At 35.8% G+C, this 18186-nt stretch overlaps 3 protein-coding genes and 2 long non-coding RNA genes across 5 annotated transcripts in view; 3 read left to right on the top strand and 2 right to left on the bottom strand.

Annotated features, from left to right (window-relative positions):
* Nucleotides 1–330, bottom strand: part of LOC124447624 — a 975-nt gene extending 645 nt beyond the window's left edge. Inside the window, exon 1 of the long non-coding RNA XR_006948771.1 lies at nucleotides 1–330. This exon is cut by the window's left edge and continues 145 nt beyond it. This is a non-coding gene — a long non-coding RNA (uncharacterized LOC124447624).
* The window catches only part of LOC124447621, an 81329-nt gene that overhangs the window by 7811 nt on the left and 55332 nt on the right, over nucleotides 1–18186 (top strand). The window contains exons 2-4 of the mRNA XM_046998583.1: nucleotides 8102–8173; nucleotides 16338–16403; nucleotides 16494–16667. Coding sequence (XP_046854539.1) covers nucleotides 8114–8173; nucleotides 16338–16403; nucleotides 16494–16667 — 300 coding nt within the window. The 5' untranslated portion in view covers nucleotides 8102–8113. The remainder of the gene's footprint in view (nucleotides 1–8101; nucleotides 8174–16337; nucleotides 16404–16493; nucleotides 16668–18186) is intronic.
* On the top strand, nucleotides 1120–1928 carry LOC124447623. The gene is made up of 3 exons (XM_046998587.1): nucleotides 1120–1406; nucleotides 1480–1651; nucleotides 1753–1928. The coding sequence occupies exons 1-3, from the start codon at nucleotides 1277–1279 to the stop codon at nucleotides 1916–1918; spliced, it is 468 nt and encodes a 155-aa protein (XP_046854543.1). The 5' UTR covers nucleotides 1120–1276; the 3' UTR covers nucleotides 1919–1928.
* LOC124449128 lies at nucleotides 3556–4077 on the bottom strand. Its single transcript, XM_047000079.1, has one exon. The coding sequence runs from the start codon at nucleotides 4075–4077 to the stop codon at nucleotides 3556–3558; it is 522 nt and encodes a 173-aa protein (XP_046856035.1).
* On the top strand, nucleotides 8374–9576 carry LOC124447626. The gene is made up of 2 exons (XR_006948773.1): nucleotides 8374–8880; nucleotides 8987–9576. It is a non-coding gene; the product is annotated as an uncharacterized LOC124447626 (long non-coding RNA).

The following is an 18186-nucleotide window of genomic DNA, read 5'->3' as shown; positions in this document are numbered from 1 at the left end:
AATCCAGCAATACGATAATTTTATGCTAAGGTACGGAGGTTGAGTTCATTTCAACAAAAAATCACAGCACACAGACGACGTCATGTGAAATTGAACATTTTGAGGATAGCGCTGTATGGTCTGATACAGAAAGCACGTCGATGATGAGCAATAGCAACAATGGATCAGACTCTCAATGTTCAAATGAGTTAAGCGAAAATGAAGAATCCGACAATGACAATGCAACGTTAGTACCAACTATCCAGTCACCTGACTATTCTTTACATTGCTTTTCTCTGTTATATGTTTCTCAGAACGTAACGTTTATCTCTCTCTGATTCTAATTTTTATGTTATAGGGAAGACGTTCAAAATGAGAGAAAATACATAGTGTTTGATAGTTGCCAGAGACATTTAGTAAGTCAATGCCCATGTTGTGGTGAAAGCTGTTCCACTGTGACCAAAACGACTGGTGTTATGGTTAACGTACTAGCAACATGTCATTGTGGTTATGTTCGAGACTGGAATAGCCAACCTCTGCATGGGCGAATGCCTTTCGGCAACTTGGTCTTTGCTGCCAGCATCTTGTTTAGTGGTAGTAACCCCAGCAAAGTTCTTCAATTCCTTCGTCACTCAGGCATACAATTTCTGTCAGAGCGCACATATAGCAATATTCAAACAGCGTATTTGATACCCAGTGTTTCAAATGTTTGGCATATGAACCAAAAGTATCTTCTAGAATCAATCAGAGAAAGGAACATTAACCTTGGAGGAGATGGAAGATGTGATTCGCCTGGATATTGTGCCAAGTATGGGTCATATAGCTCATGGATTTGGAATCTTACAACATTTTAGTCACACAACTTGTTCAGGTAACAATTCTTCAACAACTGTACATAAAACATGGTTAGAATACTCACATAATTATGTTACATAGTCCAATGAAGTGACGAACTCTGGAGCAATGGAACTTGAGGGATTAAAGAGATGTCTGGCAAAGTTTGATGAAAGTGGGATGAAGGTGAAGTCGATGACCACAGACAGACATGCTCAAATCAAATCCTACATGTCAAAACAAAGACCAAAAATCGAGTACTACTTTGATGTATGGCATGTAGCAAAAGGTATAGATTGTCATAACAAACCAACCTTTTACACATTTCATCAATAATCAAATTCCAACAGGAATCAAAAAGAAAATTTTGGCAGCATCAAAAAAAAGCGGTTGCAAATTATTGTCGGATTGGGCCCAATCAATTTCCAACCATGTATACTGGTGTGCTGCTTCCAGCAATTTGATGAAGAACTTGTCAAGGCAAAGTGGTTGTCAGTTCTCAATCATATATGTGACATCCATGTCCCTACATAGTGATGTATTCCCAAAATGTGAACATGATATGTTAGAGCCTAGAATGTGGATAAAAAAAGGTATTGTAAGCAAATAAATTTCAAAGTAACGTCAACATTCTTTTTTTTTTTGTTAACTAACTTCTGATCTTAGGTTCAAAAGCTTATGTTGAGCTGTCTTCGATTGTTGAGTCCAAGTATCTCATGAGAGATATTGAAAAACTCAGTTATCAGAAGCAGACTTCATCCATCGAAGGTTTCCACCGAGTGGTGATTCTTTTTGCACCAAAACATACCCATTTTTTCTACAGATTAATGGAAGCAAGGTAATATAATTATAACTAGTGTATGATTACATAAAAAAGTCATCATTGCAAAAGCAATAAGTTGCAATAGTTGTAAACATAAACTTAACATTCATTTTTAGATTGTTTATTGCTGCTCTTCATTTCAATGAGAATGGAAATGAACCTCAGAAAACGAAGAATGGTGGGCAAACAGAAGAGGCATTGATTTGGAGAGTGGCTTATTCAAAGTCAAAAGATGGACAAGGGGTCATCAAACCAGTGAAAGTTGACAGCACTTATGGTTAGCACAAAAAAATAAACTTACCTTTTCTCAAAGTGCAATGCAAAGCCAACATAAATAATGATTTGCTTCTCAGAATATGTTAAGGACTTGATGAAAGAAGTTTTGTACTGCAGACGCATTAATCCAACACACTCCAAAGCTCTTGATGTCGCTGGAGTGAAAGAAATACCTGTCCCATTGACTCACCACAAATCAAAAATCAGCAAAGCTGAAGCCATTAAGCAACATAAATCTCGCTTTAATAAATAAAAAGAAATAACGTCCCACATGAAATAAACATAATTACAAATGAACAGACTTTGTCATACGCCATAAGCCCTAACATTCAGTAGTGTTGAGCATATTCAAATCCTTTGTATTCTCCAGAAGGCGAAGGAAATGCTTTCCGGATTTTTTCCACAGCACAAGAAGATATGGATTGTCGGTACTTTTTTCCCAACCTGCCATGCACCCAAGCCGTCCACTGTCGGTACGCCGTGTAGCGTAATGCTCTGAACGATACAAAATTTTGTCTAAGATACTTATCGGCATTTTACACTTGTCGACATACACGTAATTACACTTCTAAGGTAATATTTACTCGTTTTCTTCACTCTCAGGCATAGGTCCAATGTCATGTGTGTACACGACCATAGCTATTTTTAAGACAGCTTCGTTTGTACATACTATGGCAAACTCTTCCTCTTGTGTGATGCAAATATGATCGCCATGTATCAGAGGATCAGTGTTGTTTACCTCTTGGCAACATATACTTTCCCGTCCTGTACTCATGACCACACAAAAGCCACACTCGCACCTAAAAGATAAAAACATTCTTTCTACTTCGGGAAAAACAATGAAGCATCAATAAAATGCAACTAACCATTCAACATTTCCAATTCTGTGAATGTATTCATCTTCGCTTTCCGATGACGAAGAATTGTCATTACTATGACCACCTTGCGCGTTGGCAAAAGGCTCAAACATGTAAGGTTGTACCTCATTGTTATTGACGACAATATCATAATCGGCTTCTTCTTCAGAAGAATCCATTAATTTTTGTTAAATAAAAAACAGTAATAGCAAAATACCGAAAGCCGTGCAAGAATTGCGTGCAAGTCGTATAACGATATAAGAACGATGTTTGTTTATTTCAACTATTACGTCACTCTTTCCCAGTTCCCAGACTTAAACAATATCACGGCGTTTTAGCAATGGTCATCGAATATCGTGTTTTACCGATTATAACCCTAAATATCTTTTTAAATATTTCGCGGACGACTTTGAAACTTGGTACGTCATATTTTCACGCTATAGGCATTACAATAAAATAAAGTTGTCTTCTAGCTTGCATGTGTCCTTTAAATGATATATTTTTGAACTTTCATTGTACAACGAAGTCGCCTCAAAAAAACTACTTCACAAATCAATAACAACATCACGAATCCATAATGTTAACAACAATTCCCCCCTTTTGTGTTAATCCCAAAGTGTCAATCACGTGAAAAGCACGCTATCCACAACAAAACAAAAAAAACAAACAAATGTTCATCACACTCCCGACGTTGATCATATTGATCAATTTATTTCCACGAGTTTTTACTATTTGACTGTCGCAATAGGTCTCCAATCACAGTTGCAGTTCTTCGTTGTCCGGTTTTCATAGAGTTTTCGTCTTTAGACTGAATTCCAACTGAATTGGACGACGTAGCTCTGACGATCGAACCTTTGTAGTACTCGCAACACAGACCTTTGCTGCTCGAACAACACCATCCTTACTTACTATGAGCTCGGTAACTCTTGCCAATTTCCAGAAAATTCGAGAGGAACGATCATTTTTTAACACAACAACATCACCGGCAGCTATCTCCTCTTTCTGTGCTCCATGAAGTAAGCGTGAAGTCTCTCTGACACTTAAAAAATATTTCGTTCTCCAACGATTAATAAATTGATCTAACAAACGTTTCTGATATTTCGCTTTTCTGGTTTGAGTTCGATTCGTACTGATGATTTCAAATTTCAAATTTTTCAAACATCTCTTTGTACTCTGTATCATTCGCTCGTAAAATCCTCCTTGGCAAGTTGCCTTTTCAATGATAAATTCCCAATCGACACCCTTCGACGCCACTTCGCGTTGTATGTCAGTTGATCTCCCTTGTGGAACTTTTGAAGGTCTTGGCATTGTTTGACATTAGTCTAGAAGGCAATCCTCTTCGTGAGACAAACCTTCGGTAAGCTTGCCGAAACGATAGCACAGACAAACAACACACAAGTTAAAGATGCACCGCTCGAGTGGAGCCACAAGTGAACAAACAGATATATATCTTATCCATTTCTTGATTGTTAGTAGCGTATATGGGGCCTGCAAAGTCAATTCTGGTGTTTGAAAAGAGAGGCTCTTTGCGTACTCGACTTGATGGCAAACACGCTTCCTTCGCTGTTGAGAAAGCTTTACCTTCGAATTTCTTGCATTTGATACATCCACGCACAACGCCCTTGACGCGCTCTCGACCACGCAAGATCCAGTATTTTCCTCCAATGGTATTCAGAGTTTTTCTAATTCCTTCGTGGTGTACTATATTGTGACAGTCGCGTATAATTAATTTCGAAAAGGTATGATTAGTGAGCAACAAAATCGGCTCTTTGCACTATCAGGTAATGCAGAGTGGACAATTGGACCTTTACACTGAATAATCTGATCATCATCGAGAAACAAACCAAGTTATTGAACTCGTAGATTTTCACGACCGGCTCGAATACATTAAAACTCGTCGGAAAACGCGGCTGACTAAATACTTCGGATCCATAATCTCTTAGCTTCAGGTAGCTCATTAGCATTCAACTCAGACGTAACAGAGCATAGTTGCTTTGTTGATTTCTTGATAAACCTTAAAATTTGTGCTGTGACACGAAGTAGTTTGTACTTGTATTATCTCTGTGTAGCAATGGTCCTCATCCAATTTTGTAGGCTGAAGATCTTCGGGCCATTTTTCTTCAGTATCTTGGAGAAACTGCTGACCATTCAACCAAATTCCAGATTGCACGAGTTCACTTCCGAAACACCCACGAGAAGGCAAGTCGGCAGAGTTTATTACCCCTGGGCAGTGTCTCCATTTATAACTATTAGTTAACTTTCTTATTTCGTTTACGCGGTTCTGTACATACGACTTCCACAGCTTATGATTTCGAATCCAACACAATTTTGGTGAATGAATCCGTCGTCATAATAGTATCAGTGATACATTTTAATGAAGTCAACACTTTCACAATCGAATCGACTAATCTTGCTAAGGTAGTTGCACCTAACAATTCAAGTCGTGGTATGGTCTGTCGTTTGATAGGAGCGACTCTTGTCTTGGCTGCTATTAAATTCATTTCAATTTCACCGTTTTTATGTTCCGTTCGTAGATTTACAACTGCGGCAAAGGCAAATTCTGATGCATCGCAAAATCCATGTATCTGATGAATCGGAGATGAAACGTATCCACCATGGAAGTAACAACGCGGTACTCGTATATCACTTAAAGCTCTTAAGTTGTGAACGAGAGAATTCCAACGTTATAAGGCCATGCAAAACAGATTATCATCTCAATTACTGCAAGAAGAGCTGATGGTTTGAAACAACATCTTCATAGTGATAGTAAAGTGTGCAAGAAGGCCAATAGGATCGAATATTTTCGCAGATAGCTTTAAAATATTTGATACTGTTCTCTTGAGATGTGTTCGTAAGTTGTGGCTCTGTATGAGGCAAAGGAGTTTTTACTAACTTGTCTTCCACCATCGTACTTGGTATATGTTTAACATATGATGACCCCTTTTTCTTTCCCACCTCAACAAATGGACGATCTTCATCATTCGCGATAACATTTCGGACATGTTGCGAGTTTGAATGCCATTTTCGAAGCTTGAATCCTTCCTCGCTCATTAATTTTCGAGATCTATGATAGATGTATAGAGCTTCGTCCTCATTAGAAGCTCCACCAACGAAATTGTCAACATATAACGACTCAGTTAATAAGGAGACTATTTATGGATCGACATTCTTGTATTTCGAAATGTGGTGACAAATAACAGTAAATAATATTGCAGGATTTGGGGTTAGACCAAACGGTAGGCGTCGGAACTTGTATTCCTTTAGCATCGGGCGAACTTTGTTAATATCGTCAAACCAAAGAAACTTCGGCCTCTTTCTATCTTCGGGAGCAATTTGTATTTGATGAAAAGCCTTTTCGATATCGGCAACAAGCCCATTGGGGAAGCCTCGAAAGTTTATCATAGTGTCAAATAAACGTGGAACCAAATTTGGTCCCCTTTCGAGGCAATTCTTGGGTGACTGCTCCTTCTTCTAAATCTTGGAGACGTTTGTAAAACTCTCGAGTCGGTGCGACACTCGACCTTCGGTGATCCGCTCTCGAGTTCTACCGAGGGTCTCCTCGCTTGGTATAAGCCTGTGAAAACAGGCACAGTAAAGATCTTCTATTTCTTGAATGACAAGAGTGCGATTTTAAATTATGGTCATACTTTTTATACTCTGCTTTTTATCATAAAAAAATTCCCAATTGGCAGTCATGATCATCATTAAGTCTATAAGACGATCATGCTTTTTTATATTATTAATTGACGATTTTTGCAGAAGAACACAGGGTGACCCACAACTAGAAATACCCTTACAAACGACATACACTTTACGTGCACAAAGTCGAATACAACGATAGGTCAGTATTTTACAATGATATTTCACTCAAAATAAAGAAAAAAATTGACAAGTGCACTAATGTGCATGTGGTTAAATAAAAATCTTGTCCCTCTAGGAAGTTAATGAATCTCATACTAATGCTGTGCCAGCCAATCCTGCAAAAGCCAGTCCAGTTAAAGGCAGCCATCAAGCAATGATTCAACTACCAATGTTGCACCAAGCAATCTTGTTAATGTTTGTTCTGTTGATTCTATTTGTATGAAGGTGTTCCCATTAAGGTTGATTATTTTCAATTAAGCAAATTTTTTTCAGAACCAAGTCAAATGCCTGTTCAAATTCTTCATGATAAAGGTGGATTTAGTGGATTGTTTGCAAATTGTTAAAATGTATTTTTGCTTGTTTGATTGTTTATATTTCACATTTAACTGAATCTCAACTACCCTAATTTGAACATGACGCAAATATTATTACAATAGCAAAACAAAAGACACCCAAGTACGACATTGTGCTTGTATCTAACATCCCTTATTTATTGAACCTTTGAAAAAATCATCCAACTCTAAGCCCATAACGGATGTACGTAACATGGCGTACCATGCTTCATTTGGCTGACAACTCATTCTGATCAACATTGACGCTAGAGCTTCCTCTGATGCAATAATGCCATTTTCTATATCTATATTCGTTCTACGAACTGTGGTACATAGTTGCATTTTACGTATGTAGTCATAAATTATATTGACCAACACGTGCTGATGGTTGTTTGAAGGAACTGTACTCGACCATAATATTTTTCCCATGGATGGGGGAACTGTACGTTTTAAAATAGTGTTATAACCGTCGACATTAAAACAATAACCTGGTTGGGCTACGACTTATATTTACTACATTTTCTATGTTTTACCTAGTTGCTTCAAATTAAGCTATAATATATAAATTTTAGAAGAAACCTTATCTCTGCGAAAAAGTGAAAAGGCTCAACCCCCTCCCTACGCTGTCTTTGACACCGTGCCTTGCTCGGGTTTAAGCCAGCTTTTTCATACAAAGACGTTTAGCTCACTTCATTTTTGATTTCTCTAGATCAACTTACGGAATGTAGGTTTGAAGAACCAAACAAGGAACTTGCAAACCCCAGGACTGCAATTGTTTCCACTTAAGTTTAATTTTAAACATTTTAGCACTTCCATCCATTTCTTGAACAATGCCCCTTCTTACGTAATCTTTATCAACAGTGTTTAGTTGAATATTAGAACTTAATCTTCCGATAGTTTTCATGAAGAAAAGTTTGTATTCAAAATTTATATTCACTCTCACGATTAATGTGGATTATAGGAAAACGCTGAAGCATGCAGTTAGTTGCATTTTTTTCTGATTTGTTTTTAATGGTGCGTGAAAAATTTTTGCTTGCCGTATGAATTTAAAGGAAGCATGTGAAGACTATATTGGAATAAGGTATAATCCCAGCTCAATAGAGTTTTGTTTAATACGATGTTTTTTCTTTACATTTTAGAACACATTCAAAATGGCGCTCGAATCGTTAGTGAGGAGTTATGTTGAATGCACAATTCGTCGTTCGCGAGGGGTAAGAATTTTGTTATAAATTTTCCAGGTAGCATTTATTGCTTATTCATGTAAAAAACATCTGGAATCATGTGAAAAGCGCCCAAAATTTTCGAAAATATGTTGAGCAGAAGTTTCGTTCTAACTTCTATTCTGCAGTAAATACTTTAAAGTGCTATCACCGAATTTTTTCTTTGGAAAATTTATATTTTTGCGGTTTTAGATGATAAATTCTCAATTTTTTTAAGAAATTTTATTAAAATTGACAATTTTTCTGCAACTTTACTTGTGCACTGTAAAGAATGACGCAATTTGTCCGAGTACAGTAGCTTGGGCGTGAATGTGACGTAGGGTGAGGAACACGCCGCTTGCACCGCGCTCTTGTTTATGTTTTATTGACTATCGGTGGAAGGCTAAACGTTGAAAACATTACGATATTTTTCCAAATAAACCGTTGTATGATGTCTGAGACTTCTTCCGTCACAGAAACATCTTCTATGTCGGACAATGACTATGAATATAACTTTATTCCCGGCGAATATGTGTTTGAAGCCAAATTTGCGCATGACTACGACCAGTTGGAACATGTGGTCGAATCTCATTCAGTCTCTTACTCAAACGAACCTCTTGCGGGCGAAGAATGGATCATCAGCAGAAGCAAGAAGATAAGGAAGTTAAAATCAACAAATTAAAAGACCGGTTTAATGGAGGGGAAGATCTGTCTAATTGGTATGTACCTTTACTTAATTTTAATATTAAACTATTACGTAAGGTGAATAGTAACAAACTAAGCGAAGTATTTGTGTGTTAATTAGACGTATTTGTTATGCTACAGGTGCTCTTGCAGTAATTGTGCGAAGGAACGCCTTAATAACGAAAATGAGTGTCTCTGTTGTAAAGAAATGGACGAATGTGTTGCTTGTCTAGAAGATAAACTTGTTCTTCGAGACACCTTAACTGCTCAAGCATGCATTACCCAGCATCCACCATTTGATACCATTTGCCTAAATGGTTGTCCTTAAGATTAGCAGCATTTAAATATAGGAAATTGAACCAAAGACGATATCGACCAACAAGATCAGAAGAAGTGTGACTATTAAGTATATGTTACATTTCAGGAATGCAAGAAATCTTTAAAAAGGTTTATACTATATACTAATGTATAATAGAATGTATGATGCTATAGTTCCACATTCCCGCAAAGTGTGGCTTATTGGGAATTTATTCATCTTACCTGTGATCGTGTTGAACGAATAAGAATTCCACTACCGGCATGTGCGTACAACGTCATCAGGAAAACATTTCAACCAGCTGATTCTAATGAACTTTGATAATGATTCAAATGAATGAAATATAATTGCAATATGTAAAAACTTTGTTAAAATAAGTGGTATTGTAAATTTATAAAATGAATCAAACAGATTATTTCATGTTCTTTGGGTAATCTTTTAAATATTGGTGCCCTTTCAAGCTAGGATTTTTGTAGACCCTGCAGCGCCTAGTCGTCCTCGATAGTGCCTATTCAGAGGATGTAGGTTCATTTCCTAGAATAGAATAAAGTGTTTCAGAGTAACGAAAAAGTATGAACAGATATACAATGCATCAGATGTTCTTGCAACCTCTTCAACAACCATTGCCTTACGACTCTTAAATCTTTTTACTGCTTCTTCCCTGCGCTGTTTAGCAAGCATGATATTCATAGGGGCAGGGGCCATTTAATTTAACTTTCTTTAATGTTTCTTTGTCAGCTCCATTATTGTGCTGAATATGCCATCATCATACTCTATGCGTAATGGTTTTTATCCATTGAAATGACATTTTTTTCATATTAAAATTATCAAAGAAATTGACTAGACTATAAAAAATAGTCTTACCATATTTCGGATGAACTTTTACAATTCGGACTGTTGTTTCCCCATTTTTAAACTTAGGATAAACAACTTTTATTTGTTCTCTTCCATCATCTTTTTTTTGTTTTCTTAACATAGATTGATATCAAAATGGACAGCTATAATGATATGTCTATGAGAATGTAAAGTGCAACTTAATTTCATCCTAACTTTTTAGAAACAGCAGAGCATCGACACCTGTAGTACATTCCTTGATAAGAGTAGCCCATCATCTTTAGGGCAAAATGGTTAAGTAATGAATGGGCGTCCTCAAGGCATCTTGTTTGGGCAGTTGGCGATGCCTTTTTTTATTCCTTTCTTGAGCGATGTCTTCTGTAAAGCTTTGCACACATTCTCGTAAACAATGCTTTCTTTATAAGACAAAACGATAAGTGAAAGTAAGTCTATACTTAAAATATTTGGAGAATCATATGTATAATGTCTCACTAAACTTCATATAACCACCATCTCTCTTCAATGCTATATGCATGAGCACATTTATTAAAGATATTGTTGGGAAGTTTACACTGCTTGTTGACCATGTGCCATAAAAAGGATTCAAATTTTGCTTTTATTAAGTCTCCATCACCAGATGGAGTAGATGTTGCACTCCACATAAAATGATTTTCACATGGCCATATCCATACCAGGGGTGGATCTAGGATTTTTCAAACATCAGTGATAAAACGTCGGAGGCGCTCCGCACCTGGGGGGTCTTAGGCATTCTCCCCTGAAAAATTTTGAATATCCGAGCCTTGAAAATGCCATTTTCAGCGTTTTAGAGCAATACAAAACGTATTTTGTGGGCATCGTTTTTGCGTAAAAACAACACATTTTGCTTACGTTTTTTTCAAAAAAAAAAAAAATGAAGTCAACAATACTTGAATGTTTTGCCAAATATTTAGGCTCATTATCATGCCAAATATATGTCTCATTAGCATGTTTAGGAACGTAAAATTTATTTTACAATAATGCTATTCAAAAACAGATATAGTCTTTAAAAATTACTATTAAGTTGTCAGGCACAGACCCCCCTAGAGACCCCCATCCAAACCTCTATGTAATGAGTTAAGTTGGAAATTTGGTACTACAAGTGACAGTTCATAGATATAGAAAAGCTCAGACTTCAAACCATGCAAGTTTATTGTAACCCTTTATCCATCTCCACATCAGTGCTAGCAAATTCACCTTTTGAGAAAAAACTCAAAATTTTTTTCTGCCAAAGATTAAGCGAAAATTATTAGAGTGAAAATTTGTAGTTAAAGACAGCTTAATGCCATAAATGTTTATTAGGCATTTCACTAGACTGTTATCTTCTGTAAATATATGCAAGGTGTGCTATATAGCAATCACTAGTAGCATTATTTGCAAATACAAACAGAATGTAACCATTGAATGTTATAATTGGTTCATGTGTCATGCTTACTGGTTATGATAAATATCTTTTCATATGATCAAAGCTCGTTTAAATGTAAATCTGAAATAATTTAATTTAGAAATTATAATTATCATCAGAAAAATTACCTAATGATCATGAAAAATACTTTGCTGTTTTGCCAAATACAGGGTTTATTTGCATACATAGAAAACATTTTTTACTTTATAGAAAATGCTTTTCATACATCAATAGCCCTTTGGAATTTATGGCAAACAATCTGGTATGAGCCGTAGATTAACACACCTTTACATCTCTACATGAGGTGTTCAGTTAGAAAAGGGGACAATATGTGATATGGGACAACATTTCATGTATGTGAAATACTCAGGTTTAATACCATTCCAGTCAAATTGTCAAAATAAAAAGCTTCATGGATCAGAAGACTCAAAATCTTAGGTTATAGTAATCAGATTCTCATGTAATCAATGTTAGTTTTCCCAAATCTTAAACAATATGTAGTATAACTGTCCAATGATTGAATGATCTGTGATCATAAACTGAAAAGCCCCAAACATTTCTTTATGATAAAGTAAATAGTAGTATGCCGCCTTATGGCTACAGATTTTTTGTCCATTGAAATATATTTGCAGGAATGTAGTATTTCGCTGCCATATAACGGCCACAATTCTCCAAGCACTAAAGAAATCATAGCTAAAAGTCCTCGGCAACAACAATTTTAGAAGCATCAATCTGCTTACCATACGCCATATTGACATAAATCGCATCACACGCACGCATAAATTGAGTTTGATATTTTACATTCATGCATACACTTCAGTTGTACTTTATTTACGATTTTTGATGTAAATTTCTGCTGATAAAACTCAAAACAATATTGGCTTTCTTTTGAACATCGATGACTGAAATGTCGCTCGCGAGATCGTCTTTGCCAAGCATTTACAATTTATCCATAAATTTTTCACCCTCTTGAAAATATTCACAGTTTTGACAGCAGCATTCATGTCAATATATGAATTTGTAAACGATTTCCATAAATTCCATCTGATTGTAGTTTAGTTTCTATCATGCTTATAAAAATTACTATGAAACGATCAAACATTCAATTCAGACAGTGAGCTTGACTATGTTAGTTCAGTTGGCTATCAGTCGAAATCCGTCAAACCAATCACAATAAAACAAAAATTCAAATGCACCAACTGTAAGGTAGCAATTGGACTCCCTTATACGTCCGGCCACCTCTCCTATCGGTCGAGACCATTCCAAACTGTCCACTGATCTGGCCATTGACCAATAAAATAAGCGTTTTTGGCGTTCATAGACTCCTTTATCCGTCGAACCAGTCAAGCCTCCCCGCTTATCAGTCGGTTATTCCAGGTCAATTAAAATTCAATTGATCTGGTTACCAACGAGATGTTCATTGGATTAGTCATTAGTTTTCAATAATAAGTAAAGCTGGATTTTTATCACGAAGTAAATGCCATGATAAAGTAAGAATTATGAATTTTTAATTAATATGAATAGGTAATTTTTGTATTTCAAACATCAGTCGCACGACGGATTTGACATACTCTAGATCCGCCCTGATCCATACCTCAATGTTATCACAATCTTTTTCTTTAGCAATTTTAGTCTGTACTTTGTGTATTTCTGTAAAAAAACAGCAGATGTGTTGAAAATTCTTTTTAAAAACACTTATTGCATAAAATAAATTCATATTTATATTTACTTTTTTTGAGATACCATGGATCAAAGTAGTGCTCAATATGCTCAAATTTTTCTCTCATATGTTTAGAAATTGTTGAGTGGCGATCCGATATGACGTGTAAAAGGATGGCCACTTAGCAAAAGACTTTCCAATGTATTTTGAATTACCAAGAAGTCCATTGCTTGGCTATTCCCAGCAATATTTCTTTGTAAAAAGAATAATTCATAGAATTTTAAGTATAGTTGGTGCGTAAATGGAGTGTTTATATTTAGTATGGTATCTTTCGCATGTATTTTTACCTGAACTAAGGAAAAACCAAATATACATGGCACTGTACAGCAAAACAAAGTATAAGCACAGTATTTTGCACTATGTCCAATTCTGTCTATGGCCACCTCCAGCAATTGTCAAATAGTTTTGTGTGGCCATCAATTTTGAAATCAGTCTTTCCTTGTTCTTTTTCCAAAATAAATGGACTGTCGGAAAAAGCTTATTCTAATAAGAAATAAATCAACAGTATTCTTTAACACAAACCCATTTTCTTAACATTGTCAAACACCTCACCATCCGCTTGATGCTCAAAAATTCTTGAAATTAAAGGAAGGTAATCTCATGTTTTTGAAACGAAGAAGCACTTTTGAAGGTGAAGCACAGATGTTAAAAGGAAAAACTAAGCAAAAACTTTCCTGATGCCATTTTCGTTCCTTTGATGTTTGGCCGGTTCTCCAGACATGTTCTGCTATTGTACAACTTGCATTTTTGAATCTAGTTATCACTGTAACCAAGGTACTGCAAGCTTTAGTTTATAAAGTTGGGTGATCCGAATTGCAACATGGGCAAAAGCTGAACATCAGTAGTTGTGACAGAAAAACAATAAACTTAAGTTGTTTTCTTATGTTATATTATTGTGGTGGTGCTCTAAAGTAAATGCAAAGGTGTGCTTGATATGACCATTATATACATGTATAGAGCTATATTTGTAACATAAACAGTAAAAATCACATAAACAGTCAATACTCATACGTTGGTGTTTTGAAATTTTTATCCGTTTGGGAAAAGTTAGCTGAACTCAATAAGTCTGATTCTTTATCTGTTGCATGATATTGTTCTTGAAGAGATATATTTGAGCCATTAGACTATTTCATCAAAATCTGTTTCAACATGTAATGTATCAGTGGAACTTGAATCAACTCGTTATTCCATTTAAGAAATCCTGCTATACTTTTTATTTAAATTTTCTAAAAATGACGCATGTGTGTAGAATTAATTGCTATGGTCATAGTCAATGTGTTAGCCCATATTTCATTTCTTTTTCGTTGTAATTTGAATACTTTTTGTTGCTGAATTCCACCATCTTTATTTCTCATTTTTGACTGAAGATCAATGATTTCTGTTTCCAAAAAGCCTATCTCTTTACCCCATCTCTTACAGCTCAAACACTGATGTGTTTGACTTAAAGCGTTTCGACACTTAAAAATAAGAAGTTACTTGTAAAACTGACCTGAAATTTGTAAATCAATGGAAAATATATATCATTTATGAGCTTACATGTTGGTCTTGAAACGAAGCTCCCTCAGCCACTACAACAGTAGTATCTGACGCAATCAGCTCTGGGACATATTTACTCATTTCTGCTTCAATCATTCGTTCATCTTTGACTTATTTTAAAACCTCCTTGACAACCTAAAGCAAGAAGTGTAAGCTACATCTTCAAATGTGAAAATATTAGTGAGGTACTGATGAATGCGAACAAAGCATCAAGATAATAGACAATATTTGAAATAGAGAATATATAATGACTTGCTTGACGACAAGATCGGGTTTAGGCCACTTGTGAAATATGTTCTTCTCTCGGATCATCAACTGTCGCATGTATAGTGTGAAATGCATTTCTTTTCAAAGTATCTCGACTAACAAATGACGTGCCACAGATTGTTTAAAATGGGCTTTCAAAATCTTCTTGGCGAACGTGTTACGAACACAATCCCAAGTTGGGAGCTGGAGACAATCTTGCACGCTTTGTTTACACAAAAGCAACGCATTGCCGCCTACGTCTTTTTTGGTCCGATTTGTTTTCTTCAGGGAATATGAAGCCCAATGCTCTTTGAAAGATCTTATGTGTTATAGCAACCTCATGCAACGCATCTATCTGGCTTTTTTTATAAAGACAACAGACTGAGAACAACAAACCTGTCTCTCCCTGCACAAATATCAAGCAATGTAGTCTACGAGTTTAAATGTGAGTGTAATGCTCGCTATGTAGGTAGGACTTCTCAAAGGTTGAGTGAAGAATAAAACAGCATGTACCAGCTTCTGTCATGAATAAAACTGTTCCTTTACGACAACTACCAAAACGTGGGTGTAAAAGTGAAAATCTGATTCTATGTGATTCAGCGATTGGAAAACATCTTTTAAGCTACACTCGCTGTGCCAATTCTTATTCTGATGAAAACTTTAAAATTATTAAAAAATGTCGCTCGTTATTCCAGCTACGCGTCATGGAGTCGGTATTAATTAAATTGACTAATCCTGTCCTTTGCCGACAAAAGGATTACGTGTTTAATCTGTCTCTGTTTTAAGTGTCATCTCTAAAAATAGGGATGACATTGACCTTTTGTAACATTATAAATATAGCATGATTTGGAGGTTCTCATTTAGCAGACGTTGACACCTGACGAGTAGTCTGCTAAAATGTATAGTGTCTCTTTCTAGCTGTAAATAACGGTTCCTTTGAATTGTTGGGTTAGTGTTCTGGTTAAAACAGTTCTTTTAAGAACTATTACATTGTTATTATTACCATTTACCATGGTATTTGCTATTTTGAAATCTATTTTTAAGTTTGTCACCACGACAAAGTCTCTGTTTCAATATTTATTTTGAGATTAATACAATACAAACAAAATGTTTTAATATTCTTCTAACGTATATTCATGATTAATTTGCAAGTTTTCTTTGATTAATTGATTGATTTGATTGCTTGAGATCAGATCGTTTTGCCCAGGCAAATGCAAATACAGTTCTATACCAATCAGAGGATGCGTTTGGTTGTTTTTTTGGGTAGTCATTGTTTTTGTGGGCAGTCATTGTTTTTGTGGGTAGTCATTGTTTTTTGCGAATTTCATTTTTTTGGCGATTTATACATTTTAAACATTTTGTGTTTTACTTTTATTTATTCACCTTTTTTGACATGCAGGAAGTTATGAATCCTTTCGAGAGGTATACCTTCTTCCAACTGCGTGAAGACATTGAGGCATTCCAGGTATGTCATGAAAACATAAGTTTGAAGTAGACAGAACAAATTCTTCTTTAAAAGACCATACTCCAATTATTTTACTTAATGTGTTTTTAGTTCATATTCCCTGACTTCAACAATTTCTTGATTAACGTTTTGTTGGGGACTGGCGACCATTATTTTGCTTTTAATGAGCCGAAAATTGCTCTGGATTTATTTCAAGAAGCCAAACGTTTTTTCCCTCAAATAGCTATTTGCTACGTAAAAGAAGCAGAATGTCACATTGCATTGGTAAGGTGGTATTGTTCATAAATTACAGTCAGTAGCGTAGCCAGCATGCAGATTTATTGCCGCTAAGTAAATGTCGAAAGATTACCATGATCACAGAATTTATCACCAACCAGAAGGGTCGCTTCTTTAAAGTGTTTGGTCTCGCTGACAATTGCCGGAAGTGTGCGTCGTTACGTTCTTAGGTAGTAAAGTCAGAGCCTTCTATGTGTAAGAGTTGGGACATCTATTGTTCTCCGTTTTGCTAGAGTTGATTGGGTATTATTGATCACATGATCAGCTTTCGCCATTTTGGTTCCTAGTTTTGAAATAAGAGCTAGTGTTTATATGGCGATTACTGATAGTGATAGTATTTTGAGATAATATTGTGTTTTGTTGTGGATAAGTGTGTAATAAATGATCGTTGACGGCTACTGTCATTACATATAGCTGGAATCAAAGATTCCAAAAAAATGAAAGAAATGCCTTGACGTCGAAATGACGAAATTTGATTACGTATGGTGATTATTGTGCTGAACTGCTTTTGATATAAGGTTTCCTCCACTAATTCATGAAGACGATTATTTTTGTTCCAAATGTCATTGCAAAAGTTTGTGCCAATGCTGTTTCAATAGTTTTCTTACACCAAAAGCTGTTTTTCAATGGAAGATTATGATTTTTTATTATATTCTGAAATGGGTCAATTTACAAGCATCTCAGTTCTCATCCACTTCCACTCTAAAGGCTCATTTCCATTCATAGTAAAATGTTGCGCGATCGACTTTTTGCGATCGAGGTTTTTCGCTCGATTTTTTGTTGAAGTTCCGCGCGTAATTTGAAAAACCTAATCAACAACAAATATGGCTGCAATTAGTAAAAAAATTTGCTTTCCTTCGGTCGTTTAATCGACGAAAATTACTATTAATGCTGATATTGAGACTGCGTATGCGAGTGAGAAAAAAGCAATGAGATGTGAAAAGCGCTTTTAGGTAAGGAGGCTTTTGGATGGGAGCAATAGAAGGAAAACATGTCGTTATTCAGGCACCCCTTCGTTGTGAGTCAGAATTTTTTAATTACAAGAAAACACATAGTATTGTAGTTTTAGCAGTTTGCATAGCAAATTATTAATTTAATCTGTTTGACGTTGGTGACAATGGTCGACAAAGTGATGGTGATTTTTACACAAACAGCAATATTGGCATTGCTATTGACAACAACCTACTTAACTTTCCGCAAACTGCTATTATAAAGAATTCTGGCTCTGGAAAGGACTACGCTTACGTATTTTTAGCTGATGATGAGTTGTTCTTAAAGCCCTATACGATGAAACCTTATGAAGGTACCACCTAAGATTTGTCCAAAAAAGTCTATAACTATAGAATATCTAGGGCAAGGAGGGTCAAAGAGAATGCATTCGGAATTTTGGCAATGAGATTCCGAATTGATAGGAGGCGCCAATGTTGAAACTGTGCGAAATGTCGTTAAACTACTATAGCTTTGCACACCTTTCTTTTAATTACTCAACCTAACCTTGGTGTGTACA

The sequence above is a fragment of the Xenia sp. Carnegie-2017 genome, unplaced genomic scaffold (assembly GCF_021976095.1).
Source record: "Xenia sp. Carnegie-2017 unplaced genomic scaffold, XeniaSp_v1 HiC_scaffold_23, whole genome shotgun sequence".
NCBI classification, from domain to species: Eukaryota; Metazoa; Cnidaria; class Anthozoa; order Malacalcyonacea; family Xeniidae; genus Xenia; species Xenia sp. Carnegie-2017.
The sequence above is the reverse complement of the archived record's forward strand: the minus strand, read 5'-3'. Positions and strand labels throughout refer to the sequence as shown.

What these genes read in the sequence shown, in the direction of transcription:
- LOC124447623 (XM_046998587.1), top strand. Translation starts at nt 1,277, where the DNA reads ATGAAGAACTTGTCAAGGCAAAGTGGTTGTCAGTTCTCAATCATATAT. An exon ending in TAGAATGTGGATAAAAAAAG is followed by an intron (nt 1,407 to 1,479) that starts GTATTGTAAGCA and finishes TTCTGATCTTAG; the next exon opens with GTTCAAAAGCTTATGTTGAG. An exon ending in TACAGATTAATGGAAGCAAG is followed by an intron (nt 1,652 to 1,752) that starts GTAATATAATTA and finishes ATTCATTTTTAG; the next exon opens with ATTGTTTATTGCTGCTCTTC.
- LOC124449128 (XM_047000079.1), bottom strand. Translation starts at nt 4,077, where the DNA reads ATGCCAAGACCTTCAAAAGTTCCACAAGGGAGATCAACTGACATACAA.